General features: G+C 37.3%; 1 protein-coding gene across 4 annotated transcripts in view; it reads left to right on the plus strand.

The window, feature by feature from the left end:
- Nucleotides 1-23,338, plus strand: part of PTPRZ1 (protein tyrosine phosphatase receptor type Z1) — a 177,584-nt gene that overhangs the window by 82,383 nt on the left and 71,863 nt on the right. For all 4 annotated transcript variants that reach the window (XM_008514428.2, XM_008514426.2, XM_008514427.2 and 1 more), the window contains exons 3-6: nt 9,635-9,814; nt 12,546-12,697; nt 22,094-22,189; nt 22,669-22,735. In XM_008514428.2, coding sequence (XP_008512650.1) covers nt 9,635-9,814; nt 12,546-12,697; nt 22,094-22,189; nt 22,669-22,735 — 495 coding nt within the window. The remainder of the gene's footprint in view (nt 1-9,634; nt 9,815-12,545; nt 12,698-22,093; nt 22,190-22,668; nt 22,736-23,338) is intronic.

The raw sequence follows: 23,338 nt of genomic DNA on the forward strand, positions 1-23,338 counted from the left end.
AAGAGCTCTTCGTGCTTCCTGGAGATTGTTAAATTTCAGTTGTGATTTTTCCAATTTTGATTAGTCAAATATTTGATAGCAGGCCACAGCAGAAGCACTGCAGTCTTGGGCTTCGTCACTATTGTTCTTAACATTTTATACTTAAAATGAAAGATGACAGAGGATGCTGTGTTTGTAACTGCTTAACAGCTTTTTTAGAAAAACTAGCTTTCCCTTCCATACCAGATTTGAGATGGAGGGCAGAGGGAGGAGTTTCAACATCCTTTGCCAGATCCTCCAGTTTTCTGACCTTTTCTGGTTCCATCACACCCATCCTGCTGATCTCCACTGTAGGACTGAAACTCCGCCCTCTCTGCTTCTCCATCAAGGCTACTGAGCTTGCAAAAGCAAGGCACAAACAAAACACGCACAGACACTTTTGAGCAGTGTCTCTACAAATTCCTGGTCTCCCACATCAGCAGACCCCTCAGTGCTTTCCATCAGTCTTAAATGTCCACTATTTCATTCTCCACTCTTTTCCTCAAGCCCACTCTCCTACCTGCCTCTCTCTTCACAGCTAATGACCCTGCTTCCAGTTTTCCCGAGAAAATAGGGAAAGGAGTTAAGAAGATTCATACTATCTGCCAGCCCGTTTACCTGTATTATCTCATTTACTGTGCACAGTCTGAGAGACAAGAGATTATTATTCCTGTCTCAGATAAGGTAACTGAGCCTCACTTGCTCAGTGACTGAGGTGAGTGGTGCCTAGAAGTGGTGAGGCTGGGCTGGAACTGAAGTCGGCTCAACTCCCAAACCTCGTTCCCTGCCATGTCGTGTGAGCCGGGTCTGCACCTGAAGCTCTGTGCCGTGAACCGTCAGGTCTCTCAGTCCTCATCTCTGAGTGTTTAGATACAAATCCATATTTTCTTGATTTTTTTTAATGTTTCTTTTTCTCTCATAGGCCAGTAATCCTCCATCCTTGGTCTGCATCTTTGCCCCTTCGGGACCTTGATCATGACCCTCCCATAACTTCGAGCTCCTTCTCGTAATAACTCTTTCCCCTCAATATATATGTATGTTTAAATCTCTTTATGTCTTTAAAAAAAAATCCATTCCTCATCCTTGCGTCTGTCTCTGGATGCTGCTCTATCACTCTTCTTTCCTTCATAGCAAGCTTTTTAAAAGCACTTTCTTAGCTATTTTGTCACCTCCAGTCACTCTTCTGGCTACTGTGATCTGAGTTCCAGGTCCATCATTTCACTGAATATGGGGTTTGGAGTTAAGAACTAATCCCACAGTTATCTTCAGTATGATACCTACTTTGGGATAATCCACCATTGTTGAAACCATCTTCTATGACTTTTGTGATACCCTTTTCTCCTAAATTTGCAATTCTCTTTCAGGCCACTCATTCTTAATTTTTTTTTTTCTTTTTTAAAGATTTTATTTTTTCCTTTTTCTCCCCAAAGCCCCCCGGTACATAGTTGTGTATTCTTCATTGTGGATCCTTCTAGTTGTGGCATGTGGGATGCTGCCTCAGCGTGGTCTGATGAGCAGTGCCATGTCCGCGCCCAGGATTCGAACCAACGAAACACTGGGCCGCCTGCAGCGGAGCGCGCGAACTTAACCACTCGGCCACGGGGCCAGCCCCCATTCTTAATTTATTTTTGTGCTTTCTCCTCCCCTCTGCTCCCTAAATGTTAGTGCTCTCCAATGTCTTATCATTGACCCTCTTCTCACTTACTGACCTTAATGGAAATATTTCATCCACATCCATAGTTTTAAAACACCACCTCTATGCTGATGTTCCCCAGTCTCTGTCTCTAGTCCAGACCTCTTAATGGCTCCCAGACCCATATTCTTGATTACCTAGTGAAATTCCTTGGGAATCTTAAAGTCTGTAGTCCAAAACCGCATTCAAAATCTTGCTTTCCATCCATTCTCCGTACAAACATGACTGGTGCCGTGATACACCCAGGTACGCCCAGTGAGGATCTTAGGAGTCATTCTTTGTCCTTCCCCCTTGCTCACTTGCAAATAGGAATCCTTTAAAACCTTCCTAAATCCTTCAAAACAACACCCTACCTTTAGTCTTCAATTCTGCTGCATTAGTTTGAACTCCCATAATTTCTTGCCTTAACTAAAGCTTCTTTACTTCTCTATAGGATTTATTTCACTCTCTGATTAAAGCATTGGTTAATTATGACCCATTATGAGTATCATCCTATTTGTTCTGCTTATTGATTTCGTTTATACCCATCACAGATTATCAGGTTTTGATTTCTTGTCTTCAGAATAATAATGTTTTACCATGTCAGTGTCCTTAGATCTTTTTCATTTTGTGTTATTTTTTTCCTGTGGTCTGCAAAAAATAAGTTTATTGCATTATGGAGCAGTAGTTTTTATCACTTTTTAAAAGATTTTTGTTTACTTTGTATTTTTCCAACTTGAAAAAGTCCTGTAATTTTAAATAGGAACTTTGAAATAAATTTCTCACCTCTCTCTCTCCCTATTTATGCTGAATTTCGGTTAGTAATTTTCTTAACCATCATAGTGCTTAAGGAACATTTGTGCTAGCACTTTCCCAAATAAATTGATAACTACCTCCGTGACCTGTGTAACCCGCTGTCAATTGGATATATCAGCCAGGCTTGCAAAGACTTTCTACTGTCCCGACATGAGTATTCCATTAGGATAAATAATAAAGGAAAATGCAGTCTTGACTAAACAGCTTCTCATGGGAAATTGTTTGCATTTGATCTGCTTTCTGTGTAGTTTTCATAGCAGCCATCATCTGCATTCGCCAACTGCTTTGCTTTTTCTAGCTCCAAAAGCCCTTAGCCCCAAACAGACAGACACACTGATTTGTGCATGGAAACACATTCTCGTTCTTGTTTTCAACGTGAGCAATTATCTCAGGCGTCCTTCTTTCTTTGTTTCAGCCAGTTTATGTGATAACATTTACTGGTGTGACGTAAAATCACTTAATGATGGTTTTTCAGTAACTTGAGGCTTTAGTTTCTTATTTTTGAGGAAGCCTTCTTTCTCAAACAGCTGACTGCAGCATCAGAAAAATGTCTGCTTAAATATATCATCTTTCCATTTTGCTAGAGTTCTAAATTCGATGTTACATTTTCATTGAAAATAGCACTGGTTTATTTCATTTTTATATTTTAATAAACTGAAATTTAAATCCAAGTCGTTCACTGCTGTGATAGCTTTATACTGTTTCAGTGATTTTTTAATTTGGGCTTTTGGTATATTTGCTAGCATATATAAAGCAAGCCGCAGTAATTTATAAAGCTGTGATTTATAATGTCTGGAATCTTAAATGGAGTTTGTCAATTAGTAATAGATGCTACAGGCGTTACCACAGTCTACACTTCAGTATTACATTTATACTTGCCTTTTATTAATATTTTTGTATGTATATGTATAGAGACGCAAACATTTTCTTACATCAAAACCTGGACTAGGAAAGAAATTCATTAAGATTAAAAGGAGTATATTTTTTTCTTAATAATATCTTGATCTTTAAAGAATCAGTTTCTAAGTCTGCTCTTATTCAAATGTTGTTAAAGATCAGCAGTTTACGGTAACCTTGAAAAGAAATCAATATTGAGATTTTCATCATACTTCTATGAATTTTCAGTGGACCTATGCTGAATACCTTACACACTATTGGTAAGATTCACCAGGAATAATGCAAAGAAGTGAGAGGACAAACAATCTGTTTCTTTGACTTTCTTTTCATTTTCATCATTTTCTCACTTTTTTACCCAAATATTAAAGACTTGCATGGGCATTTTGTTTTTCTACTCATTCCCTCTTTATTTTACACTTTAGTTTTCTTCAGTTGATATTTCTATGTTACAGACTGTGGAGTGCTATTTCCCTACATAGGATGTTTTTTCGAATGTGTTTCTATTTAGAACACTAATAGGTCAAGATGTATAGGACACGGACAGTGAGGGGTCGGTAACTGTAGATATCGTATTGAAGCATTTATTCACTCAGGAAATGTTTATTTAATCCTTAGGTGTCAGATCCTAAGAAGGGTGCTGACAGACATATTTTGTTCAAATAAGTACAGAGTGTCTTGACCGTTTGGGTTGCTATAACAAAATGGCATAGACTGGTGGCTTATAAACAACAGACATGTATTTCTACGGTTCTGGAGGCTGGGAAGTCCAAGATCAAGGTGCCGGCAGATTTGGTGTCTAGTGAGGACCATTTCCTGAGCTGCTATCTTTTTTGCTGTGTCCTCCTGTGGCAGAAAGGGTGAGGGAGCTCTCTGGAGTCTCTTTCATGGGGCACTAATTCCATTCATGTGGGCTCTGCCCTCATGACCTAATCACCTCCCAAAGGCCCCACCTCCAAAGACCACCACACTAGGGATTAGGTTTCAACATATGAATTTTGGAGAGACATAAACAGTCAGTCCCTTGCACAGGGATTCTGTAAAAATCAAACGAAGACGAATAGAAGATGCCTATGAAAATGTCCATTACTTATGCAGCCTCTTCCTTCCTGCATTCCTGCCAGCTTAATCTCTCTGATAAGGCAGCTGTGAGCTTCCTACTCTTCCAGGGCCTCAGTGCCCACACTGGTACCCAGGTGCATTTGATCACAGTCTGCCTTTCCATCTCCCTCTGTACAATTCCTGGCATCTGCTCTGCACTCATTGGCCCTAGCTGATCTGCTCACTTCTCTCTGAGCATTGCCTGCACTTTTCTGCCACCTTGAGGTTGTTCAGGTTCATCGCTCAACCAGACATACTCTTGGTTCCCTTTCTGCCTGTCAGATTCTGCCCATCCCTTAAGGCCTGCATTGTGTGTTTTTCATATCCACGTTTCCTCTCCTTCATCCCATCGACTCCTTTAGGCGTTTATCTACTTTTTATTTAACGTGCCCCCAACCTTCTGGGATGCAAGAAGAAATAAGCAAGCAAACAAATGTGAGCTCATGCATTTCTCCTACAGAGCCTAGAATTGCTTTCTATTCTGTTTGGAAAAGAGAGTGAACAGGATATAAATATTGAATGCTGTACATTCATTTGGTGCACAATGACTATTTCACAAGCATTTAATTTGTTTCTACTATGTGCCAGACTCAGAGTTTGGCAATAAGATATAGAAAAAATAGATAACAGACGAAATACAGTCTGTTAGGTGCTCCAATAGAAGTAAGCAAAGGAAATTTATAGGAATGATACTAATTCAGGTGAGTCAATAAAAGGATGAAAGAATGGATGAATATGTGAATGAATAATTTATTTTAGTTCTCTAGAGCTAATATTTAGTACTCTGCAATCCTCCTTATGAGTAACTCACCCTGATAATCTTCTGCTGCAATTACAATGAGTGTCCTAATTTCTTCCTTCACAACAGTCGCTAATAACACTCAGGTGAATACAATAGAGTTCCTCTGAATTCCGTTCCTATGAATATGAATGAATCCTGCTGTCTCAGATGCATCAACCTAGCTTTACAACATGGACTGAGGTCTCCAATTGAAACATTAAAAATATTAATTTGGGCATTTAAAAAATAATGTTTAAGTGTAAGGTTAATCTGTGTTTCATTATGAAACAACTAAAATATATTTAATGCTCTTTTGATCTATGTTTCATGCTTGTGCACAGTTTTAGCACTCTAATAGTTTACTTTCTCTGTTTTTCTATTTATGATTGAAACATGATCTTTTCAGAGTCCTTTGCAGAAAGAACCTCAAGTTCTTCTTTTTTGTGAACTTTTTCTGTTTTACAGCCTTTTCACTAAAAAAATTCCTTTTACCGATTCTGCCTCTTTTATTTTGTCTTCTAATCACAAAAATTAAGGAGGCTTCCTGAACGTGTACTGTACTGAGCCCCATGATCTAGTAGGTGTTTTAAACTGGGTCTACACTGAGTATAATCATTTGATGCACTTCATACATAATCCAGTTACTCAGGATCATTGTGCTATAAAATGTCAGACATCATACAATTTGGACATCAGATCTTTCTCGATATCCTTCAGCAGAAGTTTCGTAGATACTGCTCAAGAAAATTGTCATATAACAGTCAGATGTGACTGGCAGTTGAGTTTAGAAATGTTTCAATTGGCCAGTTTTCTTTCTTTCTTTTGTTTTCTATTGCCATTTCATCTTAGATCCCTGTGAGCTCAAACTCATAAAACAAAAGACTTCCTCATTTTTTTGTCTGATTCAATAAATGTTTATTGAACACCTACTATGTGTGAGGCTTTTTAATAGATGCTGGAGTGTGGAGACAATAAGTAAACATAATTAATATCTTAGGAGAAGAAAAATAAAGTAAGGAGAGGGGATTGAGAATGACTAAGAGAGGGAAATGATTTCATATGTGATGTTCAGAGAAAGCCTCTCCTTTGAGATGCATTAGAGCAGAGACCTGATTGAGGTGAGAGAGTGAGAGAACAAGCCTTGCAGATATCTAGGGTGGAGTATTCCAGAAAGAGATGGCAGCAAGTGCCAACCCCCGAGGCCAGAAAAGAAGCCAGTATGGCTAGAGTAGTAATCACCACAGGGATAGGAAATGAGATCAGAGAGGATAGGAGTGGGGACATCATGTAGGATCAGTCAGCCATCTTAAGGAGTTTATATTTTATTCTGAGTGAGATGAAAAGGTATTGAAGGGACCTGAGCCAAGAAGTGACACACCATCTGATATGTACTTTAAAAGATTACTTTAGCTATTGATTGTATTAGTCTTCTTATGCTGCATAACAAATTACTACAAATTTAGTGGCTTAAAACAACACATATTTATGTCATGGTTTCCATGGGTCAAGAGTCAGAGAGGAGGGACCGTTTGTCTGGGTTCTCTGCTCAGGGTCTCATAGGTCTAAAATCCAGGTTCCAGCTGGGCCATGTTCTCATTTGAATCCTGAGGTCCTGTTCCAATGTTATGCAGCTTGCTGGCAGGATCACTCCCTTGTGGTTGCAAGATTGAGATCCAGGTCCCAGTTTTTTGTCTGTCTGTTTGTTACCATCTTAATCGTATACTTAACAGCAGTAGTGTTAAGTATACTCACATTGTTGTGAAACAGATCTGCAGAACTTTTTCATCTTGCCGATCTGAAACTCTATGCCCATTAAACAACTCCCCTTTTCTTCCTCCCGCCATTTCTTGGCAACCACCATTCTACTTTCTCTCTCCCTGAATTTGATTAATCATACAGTATTTGTCTTTTTGTGGTGAGCTTATTATTTGTTTGCTTTTGCCGTTTGTCAGGCTAGGGGCACTTTCAGATCTTAGGGGCCACTCTTAGTTCCTAGCCAGGTGCCCCTCTCACAAGCTGGTAACTTACTTCATCAAAGCTAGCAGGAGAATCTCTCACACTTTTAATCTCTCTTTCCCTCCAATTTGCCAAGGTGAAGCCTTCTGTAACATCACGTAATCACAGGAGGGAGTCCCTGTCAGCTTTGCCATATAACGTAACCTAATCAAGGGAATGATTATCTCATCATATTCACAGGCCCTGCCCACCCTCAAGTGGAGGGGATAATACAAGGTGTGTACACCAAGGCATGGGAATTGTGGGTGCCATCTCAGAAGTCTGCCTACTGTGTAAATGGAGAACAATTATGGAAGGAGCAAGAGAAGAAACTAGAGACCAGTTTAGAAGGCACTAGAGATATCTAAGCCATTGCTTCTCAAAATTTAATGTGTATTTGAGTTTCCCGGAGATTGTGTTAGAATGTAGATTCTGACTTAGTAAGGCTATGGTGGGGGCCTAACTTCTAACAATCTCCTAGGCAACAGTGATGCTGCTTGTGGATTAGCAAGATCTAGGCTGATGATAACAGTGGCTTAGGCTAGGGTAGTATAGTGGAGACGACAAATGATCTGATTAGGGATATATTTTGAAGGTAGACCCAAAAGGGCTTGCTGAAGAGGAAACAGAGGCATCAGGGATGACCTCTAAGTTTAAGGGATGGCAAAGATTGTAGGAGGAACTTGTTACAGGGAAGAAATCAAGTGTTCAGTTATGGATATGCTGACTTAGAATCCAAATAGAGATGATCACTAAATGCTATGAACAATAAATCATATAAATCATGTGCGGTGTTACTAGAGACCTAAAATTTTATGATTCTGTACACCACAACGATGAGACTCTTCCTAAGTGTGCTTGGAATTTATTGTACTGTTTTTAAAAATGTAAGCAATAAAAAAAGGCCTTATTGATTTGTGCAGCAATTTCTCTCTCTGCTTCTCTTACATTGACATTAATCAAACAAGCAGTGTTTTCTTGTCCCTGTGCCAATGTTCTTTATGGTGAAATTAACATATTATTTCTCAAATTATTAACGCTGCTCGTAGAAGCGAAAATGTGCATCACTGTGCATATTTAAAGCATATTGTACTCGAGCACTCTCCAGGAATAGAGCTAAATTTTAAAATAAAATAAATTTTCAGTACCTATTGATTCTGGTAGATGCCTCGCTAGGAGACAAATTGCCTAATTTTGCCTGGTCATATAGGCAGTTTCATGATGTGACTAATTATTATTTCTTTCCTGGGCTAAGTTATGCAGTTAGCTTTGTCCCATATTGAGAGCTTGCATGGAAATCAATCTTTACTGATTCCTTTATTACCGAAAGAAGATGGCCGAGACTAGGGTTGTATGGAGGGTCTGTTTACTTATAATTTCTCTAAAAAATCAATCATGTAAAATCTTGGCTTACCCACACTCATTTTCTGAAAGAAGAGCATTTGAAAGGGTCTAAGTTGAAAATTGTGCTGCCACCCTGCTCTTTCATGAGATGGCTGCAGAAATGCTAGGGTTTAACCAGAAAAAAAGTTTTAAGACTTGGACTTGCAACATTTCATATATTTTAATAGACTTTTAAATAGAGCATCCCTGTTCTTAGCACTGCTTTGGTGCTAGCGAAGTTAATGTCCAGTAACTTAAGGTTATGAGAGATGGTTCTTGGTTTTGGGTAGGGGTGAAATAAAGGCAACACAGGGTAGTTTTGGTTTAGAGGACTGGTCATTCTGTGGAACACGTGAAAATTCACTTCACTGTAAGCAAAATCTTTCTAGGAAGCCCTGGGTTTTTTATCTTGTTGTTAAACAATAAAACTTGGTAAGTTTTATGACCAGAAAAAAAAGGGGAGAGGGAGGGGGAGGGGGGAGATATTTCAAGGAAATCCTAGTGATTATGTTTTTATATATAAGATCCTGAGCAGATGGAAATTAAACCAAAACATTCAATGGCAGGGGTGACGGAAGGTCTGAAGAGGCCTCCCCTAATGGAGAGTGCTGAGCAAGTCAGAACTTCACACCTGTCATCTGAACACCTTTCAATCTGGAACTCTGGGCTAGGACTGACTCTCTGATCTGACAGTTAGGCTTTCTGTTGATTTGGCAGAGTGTGATGGCTAAACAAAGCCATTTTTCAACCCTACGCCGATGTGGTTCTTCTTTGGGCCTCTTTTTCTTGTGTATTATATTAAAACCTAGAATCTATGTCTCACCATAATTATTTTATGAGTTAGTTCAAAGATGTCCCAGTTTTTCCCACTATTGTGTCAATTTTTATAAAATGTATTAACTACTTTATAAAATAAAGTTTATTTTTTGCTTGATAACTTGAGAAGCTAACTTCTTCCCCTTTGCTTTCCCTAGGAGCACTGAATCAAAAAAATTGGGGAAAGAAATATCCAACATGTAATAGCCTCAAACAGTCTCCTATCAATATTGATGAAGATCTTACTCAAGTGAATGTGAATCTTAAGAAACTTAAATTTCAGGGTTGGGATAAAACATCTTTGGAAAACACATTCATTCATAACACTGGGAAAACAGGTAAAATGTTTGCATTTTGTTTGTGACTTTAGTATGTTTTTTAGACCTAGAGGATGTTTAGATTAGTTTCATCTCATTTTCCTTTGAATAGTGTACTATGAACTGGATAGAAAGTATAGGTAGAAAAAATCAAGTAGGACATAGAAAATTGGAAGTTTAGACAACGTTTTGAAAATGTGTTCAAAAAATACAATGACCAAGGCCTGGTCCCATGGCCCAGTGGTTAAGTTCGCTTGCTCCACTTTGGTGGCCCAGGGTTTCTCTGGTTTGGATCCTGGACGCAGACCTAGCACCACTCATCAGGCCATGCTGAGGCAGCGTCCTACATAGCACAACCAGAGGCACTCACAACTAGAGTATACAACTATATAGCGGGGTCTTTGGGGAGAAGAAGAAGAAAAACAAGAAGATGGGCAACAGATATTAGCTCAGATGCCAATCTTTAAAATAAATAAATAAATGACCAAAATGACCAAAGTCGTAATGTCATGTTCTCCAGTAATTTGACAATATTTATACTTCCACTAGAAGATGTGATAAATATAATGAAATATATAGTTAATGTAATTTAATAACTCCATCACTGGTTAGTCACTTAGTCAATCAGGATTTCCTTTTCTTGAGCATTATAGTTCGATCTTGTCTGCTCAGCCTCATCCTGTATTCCATATTTGGATATGAAAAAAGCGATCGACTATAATTGAATTTTAAGAAAAGAAAGTACTAGCACTTCTATGTAGAAAGTTTCAAATTGTATACTATCCTGGGGAAGCACTCTCCAAGTGCTTTTTTTTTTGAGACTATCTTTTTAAAACATGCAAAATATAATACTACAAAAATAATTCCAGTAACCAATAGATGGACAAAATAGTTTTCAAAAAATGAAAAACTTTCCTTTTCTCATATTATATTTTTTAACATTTATTTATTGTCATATTTTAAATGAAATTGTATGTATATCAGGAAGTTAGATAAAAACAAATATACTCATGGGAAAAAAATTAGAAAAAATATTCAAAATTATAACAGTAGCTATGTTGGGATGGTTCTATCATTAGTGAATTTTTTCTCTTTTTCATATTTTGGTAATATAGTTATTTGAATATAGTAATTTAATTTTAGATCCCGTTAGTTTAGGAATTTTTCTGCATCAGTGACTGATACATAATAAGCACTCAATGAGTATTTGTTGAATGAGTAATTAAGATTATTACATGTTATAGTATATTAATTAAATACATAAAAATATTTCATCCCAAATCTTAACATTTTCATTACCAGTTTTGAAGGATGTTACAAAGCAGTCAAGCATATAATCTCCACTCTGTTTTTCTTAGTGGGTGTGGTCAAGCACTTGATTTTTAGAGCCACAATTTTGGGTTCACTACTGGCTCTTTAAAGTGCAGTGTGGAACCTTGAGCCAGTTACTTAACCTCTTCATGACTCAATTTCCTTATCTGTAAAATAGGGATTATAATGGTGTCTCCTTCATAGGATTGTGTAAGGATCAAATGTTTAATCCGTGTAAAGTAGTTAATGTAATGCATGGTGCATTATAAGTGATAAATAAATGTTGACCATTATTGTTATTGTGCTGGCCATTATTAAATGGAAGTTTATATCTCTAGCTGGTTGGCCAACATGTGGGATTCAGTCCCTAATGCCAGCAGTGGTTTCTGCCTAATGGAACAAAGACCATTTAAATCTGATTGAGAGATATTGAAGTCTTACATTAGGCTCTCAAGAGAATCATTAATTTCTAGACGACTCATAGTACCATCAAATAATATCTGCTATGGAACTCAAATAGGAGAGTTTAAGATTTCGAGGGTTACTACTTAGGGTTCAAACATGAGATGGCTAAAACCTCTTCAAGAGGAATGGGATTCCCAGTCTCCTTGCCACAGCCTAGGACAGTTCTGGAGCTTGGTGAAGCCCAGCGTGATGTTTGGAGGGGTTAGGAGGTGGGACAAAAGCAGCAGCTCGAAAAGGAGTAGAAATGGGGTGAAAGTGAGAAGGTGAGGGGCACTCCCAAGAGAAGGCTTTCTTCTCTCCACTCTTCTGTCCCTTCTCCCTTTACTCATTCCCCTCACTACATCAAATGCCTTAGGGAAGCAGAGTTTTGGGGGAATGACAGTCTCAGGACACTGAATAAACAGGGCAGGTGCACTGGCTGGCTTCTGCTATTAAAGTTGTACAGCAGTTAAGTTCTTTGGTTTAATTTACATTGGTGGCAACAAAATATATTAAATACATTGTACAGAGTTACAAGTTCAGCTTCCAAAATGACAGCTTAGTATTTTTTTTAATTTATCCAATAAATGACTTTCTTTTTTTAAAAAATGTTTTTCTGTTGTTTTTTGGTTTTTCTTGCCAGGGAAGATTCACCCTAAGTTAACATCTGCCAGTCTTCCTCCTTTTTGTCTTCCCTTCCCTCCCCACCCCAAAGCCCCACTGCATAGTTGTGTATAGTTGTAAGTTCTTCTGGCTCTTCTGTGTGAGCCGACACCATCACAGCATGGCTACTGACAGATGAGGGGTTTAGTTCCGCCCCAGGAACTGAACCTGAGCTGCCGAAGCAGAGCACGCGGAACTTTAACTACTAGGCCATCAAGGCTCGCTCAATGATTTTCTTAACGTACTTTTAATAGAAGAAAATTTAGCGGAAATCTGTAATTTTTATTTTCAGAAACTTAGATGCAACTTTATTGTTTTGTTTTGATTTTTTCAGTGGAAATTAATCTCACTAATGACTACCATCTCAGTGGAGGAGTTTCAGAAATGGTGTTCAAAGCAAGCAAGATAACTTTTCACTGGGGAAAATGCAATATGTCATCTGATGGATCAGAACATAGTTTAGAAGGACAAAAATTTCCACTTGAGGTAAGTCAGTAGTTCTGCTGGCTACTATTTCATTTTCTAAATCATTGAGATTTTATTAGTTTGTAATCAAGTTTTATAATTTATACAGTTATTTCCTGTTTACTTGGCTAATGTCTGCCTTCCTCACTAGACTTAGCTCAGTAAGACCCATATTTGATTTTCTACTTCCTGGTAACCTAGAGTGTCCCGTTATGGAGGATCCATAAATGTTGATGAGTGAATAAGTGATAAAATTCTTTCCATAAAAAAGAAAAACAAAGCAAAAAAAGGGGAAATTTCACCAATATATTAGAGGATCAAAGAAATGCAAATTAAAATCAGAAAATTTTTTGGCTTTAAAATTGGCAAAATAAATATAATAGATAATGAGTATATGGTGAAGTCAACACTTTCATACATGTCTGAAGAGTATAAATTGGTAGAATTTCTGGGAAACAGTTTACTTGTTGTATCAAGAACTTTAAATGTTTTATCCTCAATACCCATCGTTTCAATTTGTAACAATTTAGTCTAAAAAATCATTAAAGTCATGCTCAAAAAATTATGTGCAGGGGCTGGCCTGGTGGTGCTGCAGTTAAGTTTGCACATTCCGCTTCTCAGTGGCCCTGGGTTTGCCGGTTCAGATCCCGGGTGCTGACACGGCACCGCTTGGCAAAAGCCATGCTGTGGTAGGCGTCCCACACATAAAGTAGAGGAAGATGGGCACAGATGTTAGCTCAGGGCTAGTCTTCCTCAGCAAAAAGAGGAGGATTGGCAGCAGTTAGCTCAGGGCTAATCTTCCTAAAAAAAAAAAAAATTATGTGCAAAGATATATTTACAGTAATAAAAAGTTGAAACAAAAGGAAATGATTAAATATGTTAAGATGGAATGTTATAAATCATGTAAAAATCATGTTTTGAATGATTTATTTACACAAAAAAGCTTCATCATAAGCTATTAATGCTTTTAAAAAGCAGAATATAAAATAGTATACACAGTATTATTATTCTGATTTTGTAAAATATGAAAACTAATTAAATAGTGGCTGAGGGCACAGAGTCTGAGTCAAATGGACTAGGTTTGAATACTGGCTTCTCTGTTTAATTATTGGCTATATTGACTTGACATTGTATGAACTATTTAATTTACCTAAGCTTCTGTTTATCTTCTGTGAAATTGACATAATAGTAACAGTACCTGCCTATAAAGTTATTATGAGGACTAAATGAGAGAATGAATTACTACTATTGTAAAAATAATTGAGGGAAACTAAGAAAACATTAACAGTGATTTTCTCTGGGTAATGGCATTATTGGTGCCTTTACTTAGCTTCTTTAAAATTCACATATTTTCTAAATTACCTATAATGAAACTGTATTATTTTTATAATCCAAAATCGTTACTGATGATAAAAATAAAACTGAGCTAATTATCTCTTAAAGGACTAAAAAGTTTTTTTACTGTGGACAATTATGTTCAAATTTATAGCTTCTAATTTTTTTAATATATTAAATATCCTTAAAGAAAAGCACACATCAACTTTGGTTTGTCAAAGTAATGAAAGTCAACTCACTAAACACGTAGCATTCTCACTTCTGAGGGTTTAGCTCTCTCACAATATTACCTATTTAAAACAAAGATGAAAATTAAGAAAAACCCTAACAACTACAAAAGCCCTCAGCCAGCAAAATAAGTGGTACAGAATCTGTGTGCTAAACCACATATGTTTTTCTTATTTAAAAGCCCCTCAAGCCATCTATCAGAGGTATTATTTGTGTGTTTGTTTTTATTGAGATCATGATAGTTTATAACATTGTGAAATTTCAGTTCTATTTGTTAGTCACCATATATATGTGCCCCTTTACCCCTTATGCCCACCCCTCTGGTAACCACTAATCTGTTCTCTTTGTCCATGTGTTTGTTTATCTTCCACATATGAGTGAAATTAGGTGGTGTTTGTCTTTCTCTGTCTGGCTTATTTCGCTTAACATCATACCCTCAAGGTCCATTCATGTTGTTGCAAGTGGGACAATTTTGTCTTTTTTTATGGCTGAGTAGTATTTCATTGTATATATGTATACCATATCTTCTTTATACATTCATCAGTTGATGGGCATTTGGGTTGCTTCCATGTCTTGGCTATTGTCAATAATGCTGCAGAGAACCTAGGGATGCATAAGTCTCTTTGAATTGTTGATTTCAAGTTGTTTGGATAAATGCCCAGTAGTGGGATAGCTGGGTCAAATGGCATTTCTATTTTCAATTTTTTGAGAAATCTTCATATGGTTTTCCATGGTGGCTTCACCAGTTTGCATTCCCTCCAGCAATGTATGAGGATTCGCTTTTATCCACATCCTCTCCCAACATTTCTTGTTTTGTCTTAGTAATTATAGCCATTCTACCAGGCATAAGGTGATATCTCGTTGTAGTTTTGATTTGCATTTCCCTAATTATTAGTGATATTGAACATCTTTTCATGTGCCTATTGGCTGTCTGGATATCTTCTTTGGAAAAATGTCTGTTCATATCCTCTGGCCATTTTTTGATCAGGGTATTTGTTTTTGTGTTTTTGAGTTGTGTGAGTTCTTTGTATATTTTGCAGATTAACCACTTGTTTGATAGATTATTTGCAAATATTTTCTCCCAGTTGGTGGGTTGTCTTTTCATTTTGTTCTAGGTTTCCTTTGCCTTGCAGAAGCTCTTTAGTCTGATGAAGTCCCATGTGCTTATTTTTTCTTTTGTTTCCCTTGTCTGAGTAGACATGGTATTCAAAAAGATGCTAAGACCGATGTCAAAGAGTGTACTGCTTATATTTTCTTCTAAGAGTTTTATGGTTTCATGTATCAGCTTCGAGTCTTTGATCCATTTTGAGTTAGTTTTTGTGTATGGCAAAAGATAATGGCCTACTTTCATTCTTTTGCTTGTGGCTGTCCAGTTTTTCCAGCACCATTTATTGAAAAGACTTTCTTTTCTCCATTGTATGTTCTTGGCTCCTTGTCAAAGATTAGCTGTCTGTAGAGGAGTGGTTTTATTTCTGGGCTTTCAATTCTGTTCCATTGATCCATGTGTCTGTTTTTGTACTAGTACCATGCTTCTTTGATTACCATAATAGTATATTTTGAAGTCAGGGATTGTGGTGCCTTCAGCTTTGCTCCTTTTTCTTAGGATCACTTTAGCTATCCAGGGTCTTTTGTTGCCCCGTATGAATTGTAGGATTCTTTGTTCTGTTTCCATGAAGAATGTCATTGGGATTCTGATTGAGATTGCATTGAATCTGTAGATTACTTTAGGTAGCATGGACATTTTAACTATGTTTATTCTTCCAATCCATGTGCATGGAATATCATTTCTTTATGTCATCATCTATTTCTTTCAATAATTTCTTATAGTTTTCATTGTATGGGTCTTTCACCTCCTTGGTTAAATTGATTCCTAGATATTTTACTCTTTTTGTTGCGATTGTAAATGGGGTTGTATTCCTGATTTCTCTTTCTGTTAGTTCATTATTAGAGTATAGAAATGCAACTGATTTTTGTAAGTTGATTTTGTACCCTGCAACTTTGCTGTAGTTATTATTTCTAATAGTTTTCCAATGGGTTCTTTAGGGTTTTCTATATATAGACTCACGTCCTCTGCAAACAGTGAGAGTTTCACTTCCTTGCTAATTTGAATACCTTTTATTTCATTTTCTTGCCTAATTGCTCTGGCTGAAACCTCCAGTAGTGTGTTGAATAAGAGTGGCAAGAGTGGGCACCCTTATCTTATTCCTGTTCTCAGAGAGATGGCTTTCAGGTTTTCCCAGTTGTGTGTGGTGTTGGCTGTAGGTTTGTCATATATGGCCTTTATTATGTTGGGGTACTTTCCTTCTATACCCATGTTATTGAGAGTTTTTGTCATAATTGATGTTGGGTCTTGTCAAATACTTTCTTTGTGTCTATTGAGATGATCATGTGATTTTTATTCCTCATTTTGTTAAAGTGGTGTACCACATTGATTGATTTATGAATGTTGAACCATCCCTGCATCCCTGGTATAAATCCCACTTGATGGCTATAATCAGTTGGCCAATATTTTGTTGAGAATTTTTGCATCTACATTCAACAACCATATTGGCTGTAGTTTTCCTTCTTTGTGTTGTCCTTGTCTGGCTTTGGGATCGGGAGGATGTTGGCCTTGTAAAATGTGTTAGGAAGTGCTCCATCTTCTTCAGTTTGGGGGGATAGTTTGAGAAGGATAGGTACTAAATCTTCTTTGCATGGTTGGTAGAATTCTCCAGAGAAACCGTCTGGTCCTGGACTTTTATTTTGTGGGAGGTTTTTGATTACTGTTTCAATCTCTTTACTTGTGATTGGTCTATTCAGACTCTCTATTTCTTCTTGATTCAATTTTGGGAGGTTGTATGAGTCTAAGAATTTATCCATTTCTTCTAGATTGTCCAATTCGTTGGCCTATAGTTTTTCATAGTATTCTTTTATAATCCTTTTTTATTTCTGTGGTATTCATTGTAATTTCTCCTCTCTCATTTCTAATTTTATTTATTTGAGATTTCTCTCTTTTTTTCTTAGTTAATCTGGCTAAGGTTTGTCAATTTTGTTTATCTTCTCAAAGAACCAGGTCTTAGTTTCATTGATCCTTTCTACTGGGTTTTGTTTTTTGGGGGTTTTTTTTGTCACTATTTCACTTATTTCTGCTCTAATTTTTGTTATTTCCCTCCTGCTGATTTGGGGCTTTGTTTGTTCTTCTTTTGCTAGTTCTATTAGGTGAGGTTTAAGATTACTTATTTGAGATTTTTCTTGTTTGTTAAGGTGGGCCTGTATTGCTATGAATTTCCCTCTTGGGATCACTTTTGCTGCATCCCATATGAGTTGGTATAGTGTATTTTCATTTTACTTTGTCTCCAGATATTGTTTTGGTTTCTCCTTTAATTTCTTCACTGATCCATTGGTTGTTCCAGTAGCATGTTGTTTAGTCTCCACATATTTGTCACTTTCCCAGCTTTTTTCTTGTAGTTGATTTCTAGTTTCCTAGCATTGTGGTTGGAAAAGATGCTTGATATGATTTAAATCTTCTTAAATTTATTGAGGCTTGTCTTGTTTCCCACCGTTTGTCTATCTTTGAGAGTGTTCCATGTGCACTTGAAAAGAATGGATATTCTGCTGATTTTGGATGGAGTGTTCTATATATATCTATTAAATCCATCTGTTCTAGTTTAGTTCCACTATTTCCTGTTAACTTTCTGTCTAGATGATTTATCCATTGATGTAAGTGGGGTGTTGCGATCTCCTACTATTATTGTGTTGCTATTAATTTCTCCATTTAAGTCTCTTAATAGTTGCTTTATGTACTTTGGTGATCCTGTGTTAGGTGCATATTTATTTATATGTTATGTCCTCTTGGTGGAGTGTCCATTTTTTCATTATATACTACCCTTCTTTGTCTCTCATTGCCTTTTTTTTAATCTTGAATTCTACTCTGTCTGATAAGTGTGGCAACACCTGCTTTCTTTTTTTTTTTTTTTTTTAAGATTTTATTATTTCCTTTTTCTCCCCAAAGCCCCCCGGTACATAGTTGTATATTCTTCGTTGTGGGTTCTTCTAGTTGTGGCATGTGGGACACTGCCTCAGCGTGGTCTGATGAGCAGTGCCATGTCCGCGCCCAGGATTCGAATCAACGAAACACTGGGCCGCCTGCAGCAGAGCACGTGAACTTAACCACTCGGCCACGGGGCCAGCCCCAACACCTGCTTTCTTTTGTTTGCCATTAGCTTAGAGTATCATCTTCCATCCCTTGACTCTGAGGCTGTGTTTGTCATTGGAGCTGAGATGTGTTTCCTGGAGGCAGCATATTGTTAGGTCTTGTTTTTTAATCCATTCAGCCACTTTGTGGCTTTTGATTGGAGAATTCAATCCATTTACTTTTAGAGGGATTATTGATGTATAAGAGCTTAATACTGCCATTTTATCACTTGTTTTCTGGTTGTTCAGTATTTCTCTTGTTTCTCGTCTTGTGTATTTCCAACTGCCAGTTCAGTTTAGTGGTTTTCTCTGATGGTTTTCTCAGTTTTCTCTTTATTTATCATTTCTGCCTCTGTTCTGATTTTTAGTTTAGTGGTTACCATTAGGTTTGTATAAAAGATCTCATAGATGAGATAGTCCATTTTCTGTTAGCCTCTTATTTCTTTAGTCTAAGCAGGTTCCATCTCTTTCTTCTTCCCTGTCTAAGCTATTGTTGTCAAAACTTATTCCATTTTGTGTGGTGGTGAGTTTGTGATTAAAATGAAGTGACTATAGTTATTTTTGATGCTTTCCTTCCCTTTATCTTTAATATTATAATTAGGTGTTTGCTAACCAGTTCTGATAGAGTTACAATTTTTTGATTTTGTCTATTTATCTCCTTGCTCAAGGCTTTGTAAGCCCTTTCTTTTTTTCTTTTTTTCTTTCTTTTTTTTTTTTCAGGTATGAGGGCCTTCTTTATCATTTCTTGTAAGGGATGTCTTGTGGTGATGAACTCCCTCAGCTTTTCTTTATCTGGGAAAGTTTGTATTTCTCCATCATATCTGAAGGCTAACTTCACTGGATTGAGTATTCTTGGCTGAACGTTTTTGTCTTTCAGAATTTTCAATATATCATTCCACTCTCTTCTAGCCTGTAAGGCTTCTGCTGAGAAATCCACTGAAAGCCTGATAGGGGTTTGTTTGTAGGTTATTTTCTTCGGCCTTGCTGCCCTTAATATTTTTTCTTTGTCATTGACGTTTGCCAGGTTTACTATTGTATGCCTTGGAGAAGGTAATTAGGAGTTCCATTAGCTTCATTTACATGTAATTACAACTCCCTCCCCAGGTTTTGGAAGTCCTCAGCTGTTATTTCTTTGAACAAGCTCTCTGCTCCTTTCTCCCTCTAAAATACCTATAATCCTTGTGTTGTATTTCCTAATTGTCAGATATTTCTAAGAGAATTTCTTCATTTCTTTTTAGTTTTAGTTCTCTCTCCTTCTCCATCTGCAGCATTTCCATATTTTTGTCCTCTGAATTATTAATTCTCTCCTTGATAATATCAGCTCTATTTTTTAAGGATTCCAGATTTTTCTTTATCTCAATCATTGCGTTTTTCATCTCCAGCATTTCTGATTTTTTTCATCATTTCAATATCTTTTTGTGAGGAAGTCCCTCTGCTCATTAATTTTATTCCTGAGATCATTGAACGGTCTTTCTGAGTTTTCTTGTAACTCATTGAGTTTCTTTATGATAACTTTATGATAACTATCTTGAATTCTCTGTCATTTAGATTGTAAATTTCTGTGACTTCAGGTTGATTTCTGGGTACTTGTCATTTTCCTTCTGGTCTGGAGTGTTAATATACTTCCTTATGCTATTTGATGAGGTGGACTTTTGCGGTCACATAGCGGTAGTATCTGGTCACAGATTCCACCTGTCACCACTGGGTAGAGTAAGAGAGGGCAGGAGCTTTGTTTCCTGAGTCTGCTGCTACCCCCTGGAAGATGTGCCTGTCCATTGGAAGCCATGCTGACAGAGTCCATCTGCATTTGCCTACTGGCTGCTGGTGCTTTACACACATAGGTGCAGGCTCTCTGGCAAGGATCTCTTGCTCTGGGTGACTGGCTGAGCTGGTGTGCCAAGGTGGGGGGAGGGGCACTTTCTTCTTCGTGTGTGATCGTGTGCTCTTCCTCTCTGCACTCACTGTCTGCCCATCTGGGCTGCTCAGCTTGGTGTGGATACCCCCACAATTGCTTAGCTGCCTCTGTGTGGAGTGTTCCCACAGGCTGGGAGGCAACTCTGAAAGCACAAGCATTCCCACGGAGGGCTGCCTTTTCCCCGTTCTCCTCTCAGTCACATGCTGGCTGCCACATGAGTCCTGCACTCTAGATTGCTCCTGCTTGGGAAGGAGAGGAGATCTGCTTACCTCCCTCCACTGCCTCCTGGGGGAGTCCAGCACCCCCTTCTTCAGACATATGGCTGTGTGGATCTCTCACTTGTCTATTGTGTTGTGTGAATGTCCTCTATTGGTTTAGGAATGTCATTTTCATTGTATCTTACGGGAGGGAGACTGAGGGAAGAGCTCACTCCACCATGATCCTGATGTCACTCTCTGTGGTTTTTTTAAAAAACCTTCTCCAGGTAATTGTGCAAGCAAGGAAACTAAGGGGCATCAAGGATGCTCTTTTTTTTCCTGATCTCCCACATCCTATAAACAAATCTTCTCAGTTCTGCCCTTAAATGATACGGGAGGTTAGAAAAAGTTCAAAGCACTCTTGTCTTGGATTATTAAATGCCCCTAATCTGGTCTCCCTCTCTCCAGCCTTGCTCCCTCCCCACCCCTGTGAGCTGAGATGATCAACAACTTTCCTTTGCCCTCAAGGGAAAACTGCTGGGACTGCCTCACAGTCCTTCCTGGTGTGGCCCTGCCTACTCCTCCAGCTTCATCTCTCTCTTCCTCCCTCACATATGCTCAGCTGAAATCACAACAAACTACTTTCAGTTTCTCACATTTCTCATATTTTCTTGCCTGCTAGCCTTTTCTGAGCCAGTCCCTCTGACTTGAACACATGTTCATCTCTTCTGTCTTTTCATCTGTCAGCTTTTAAGCTGCCCATCCTTCAGGGGTCAGCTTAGAAATCCTCTCTCTGAAAAGACTTTAGTGAGAACCAATGGCAGGAGCCACTGCCAACCTCTGCTTCACACCTGCTATTTCTCTGATCATAGACCTACCACACGTGAATCTTCTCAGAGGCTTTCTGCTCTTCCCTTCATTATACTTCTAAACTAGCTGAGTTGCCTGATTTCCAAGCCCATGACATGAGGAACACCAGATTATAGGTGAGAATAGAAGCCATTATAGACAGGTATATGGACTGAAATAGAGATTAACAAGGGATAGCCTTGTAGCAAGTGAGGAAACTTAAAATAACTTAAAACTCTTGCTATTTTTCAGGTAGAAGCAGAAAGTCCTTGAGAGTTTCACTATTAATAGAGTACAGTATGATAATGTCCAGAAATGGTAACTCAGACCATCAAGAAAGGCATGTCTGTTCAGGAAAGAATGAAACCATATTTGAAAGAATTCTAGAAAAATAGTTAAAATAACATGTGATAATTTTTTACACTTGCTAATTGCTCCAGTAAATCATTACTTCAGTGTCCCCTGGTCATCACAAAATGCTAATTTCTGTTCTAGATGTGTCTAACTTTGTCTTTCCTTCCTCACTGAAGGATGGTCAGTAATAGTAAATGTCATTGTATGTACATGTAATTGATAAAATCTCTTGAAATATACTGATATAGAGTTATACGGTTTATAGAATTTTTATAATAGAATTTATTAAATTGGTAAATTATTGTCTCTTTGCTGACTTTTGTGAAGTCTTCATATGTAATTAAGCTGTCGTTGTTTTATTTATAGATGCAGATCTACTGTTTTGATGCAGACCGGTTTTCAAGTTTTGAGGAAGCAGTTAAAGGAAAAGGAAAGTTAAGAGCTTTGTCCATTTTATTTGAGGTAATCCTTATACGTAGATTTCGCATTAACTTTTTAATCACATAAAATATTGATGTGAAATATCAAAACATACTTTTTTAACAAATAGAAGAGCTTACAAGTGGAATGATAGCTGGTGGTCATTTTCAAAGAGAACAACCCCTTGGCTAGTATGTTTAAAAGGAGGCTCTGGTATTCGTTAATTGCTTCCGTCTCTTCCAGCTTCTGTGAGTGCACTGATTTGCTTATTTGTACATGCAAAGCATCATAGCGATATAGCAGTAACCATGAATCATAACATTTTAAATTGTACTTTTCTTAGTGGAAAAAAAGTTATCTGGTTTTTGTTTATTTGTTTTTACCTTGCTGTAAAAAAAAGGTGTGCATTTGGAGGACATTACTTTTGACTACTTAAAATGCAATTCACTAATCTTTGCATTTTATTGAACACTCAGTCAAATATTTTGTCCCATTTTTAGAATGTCCTTCTTCTTTCATAGGTTGGAATAGAAGAAAATTTGGATTACAGAGCAATTATTGATGGAGTCGAGAGTGTTAGTCGTTTTGGTAAGCTACTTGTAGAAATCTCTTTTTCAAGATTCCACTTTGGATGCATATGAATTTTTACACTATTACAAAAATCGCTTGTTCCAAAAGGAGGAAAGGAAGACATTTTTAAAGAGGAGATATCTCATACTTCTTACACTTGACGATTTATACATTTCTCACTAAAAAACAATTTATCAGAAATTTTTGTTGCATAAAAATCATAAAATGTTAATGTAAGTAGGATGTTGAAGTTTTATAATTTTATTCTTGAAAATAATCTAATTACATCGTGCATTTAAAATGTATTTATTCTGTCTCTGCCTTGTACATCACTTAAAGATTCTAATTTCTAGCCAGTTAATTTTATAAAAATCTTATCTTAAAGTGAAAAGAAAATTGTTTACTCAAGTTAAATTTTTTTCCCCATTGGTTTCCTTGATAAATCGTTTGCTTTACCAATAAGAGGGCATAAGATTTTTGGAAGGTGAATGCTTACAAAGGACAAGATGCAATATGCTTTGCTATTGTTCTGCCTGCTATCTCCTGGATGCTGTAATTTGTCATAGCAGATACTTTTGACAACATTGGCAAAAGACATCAAGCCTGTTATTATTATTTTAT

The sequence above is a fragment of the Equus przewalskii genome, chromosome 4 (genome assembly GCF_037783145.1).
Source record: "Equus przewalskii isolate Varuska chromosome 4, EquPr2, whole genome shotgun sequence".
NCBI lineage: Eukaryota > Metazoa > Chordata > Mammalia > Perissodactyla > Equidae > Equus > Equus przewalskii.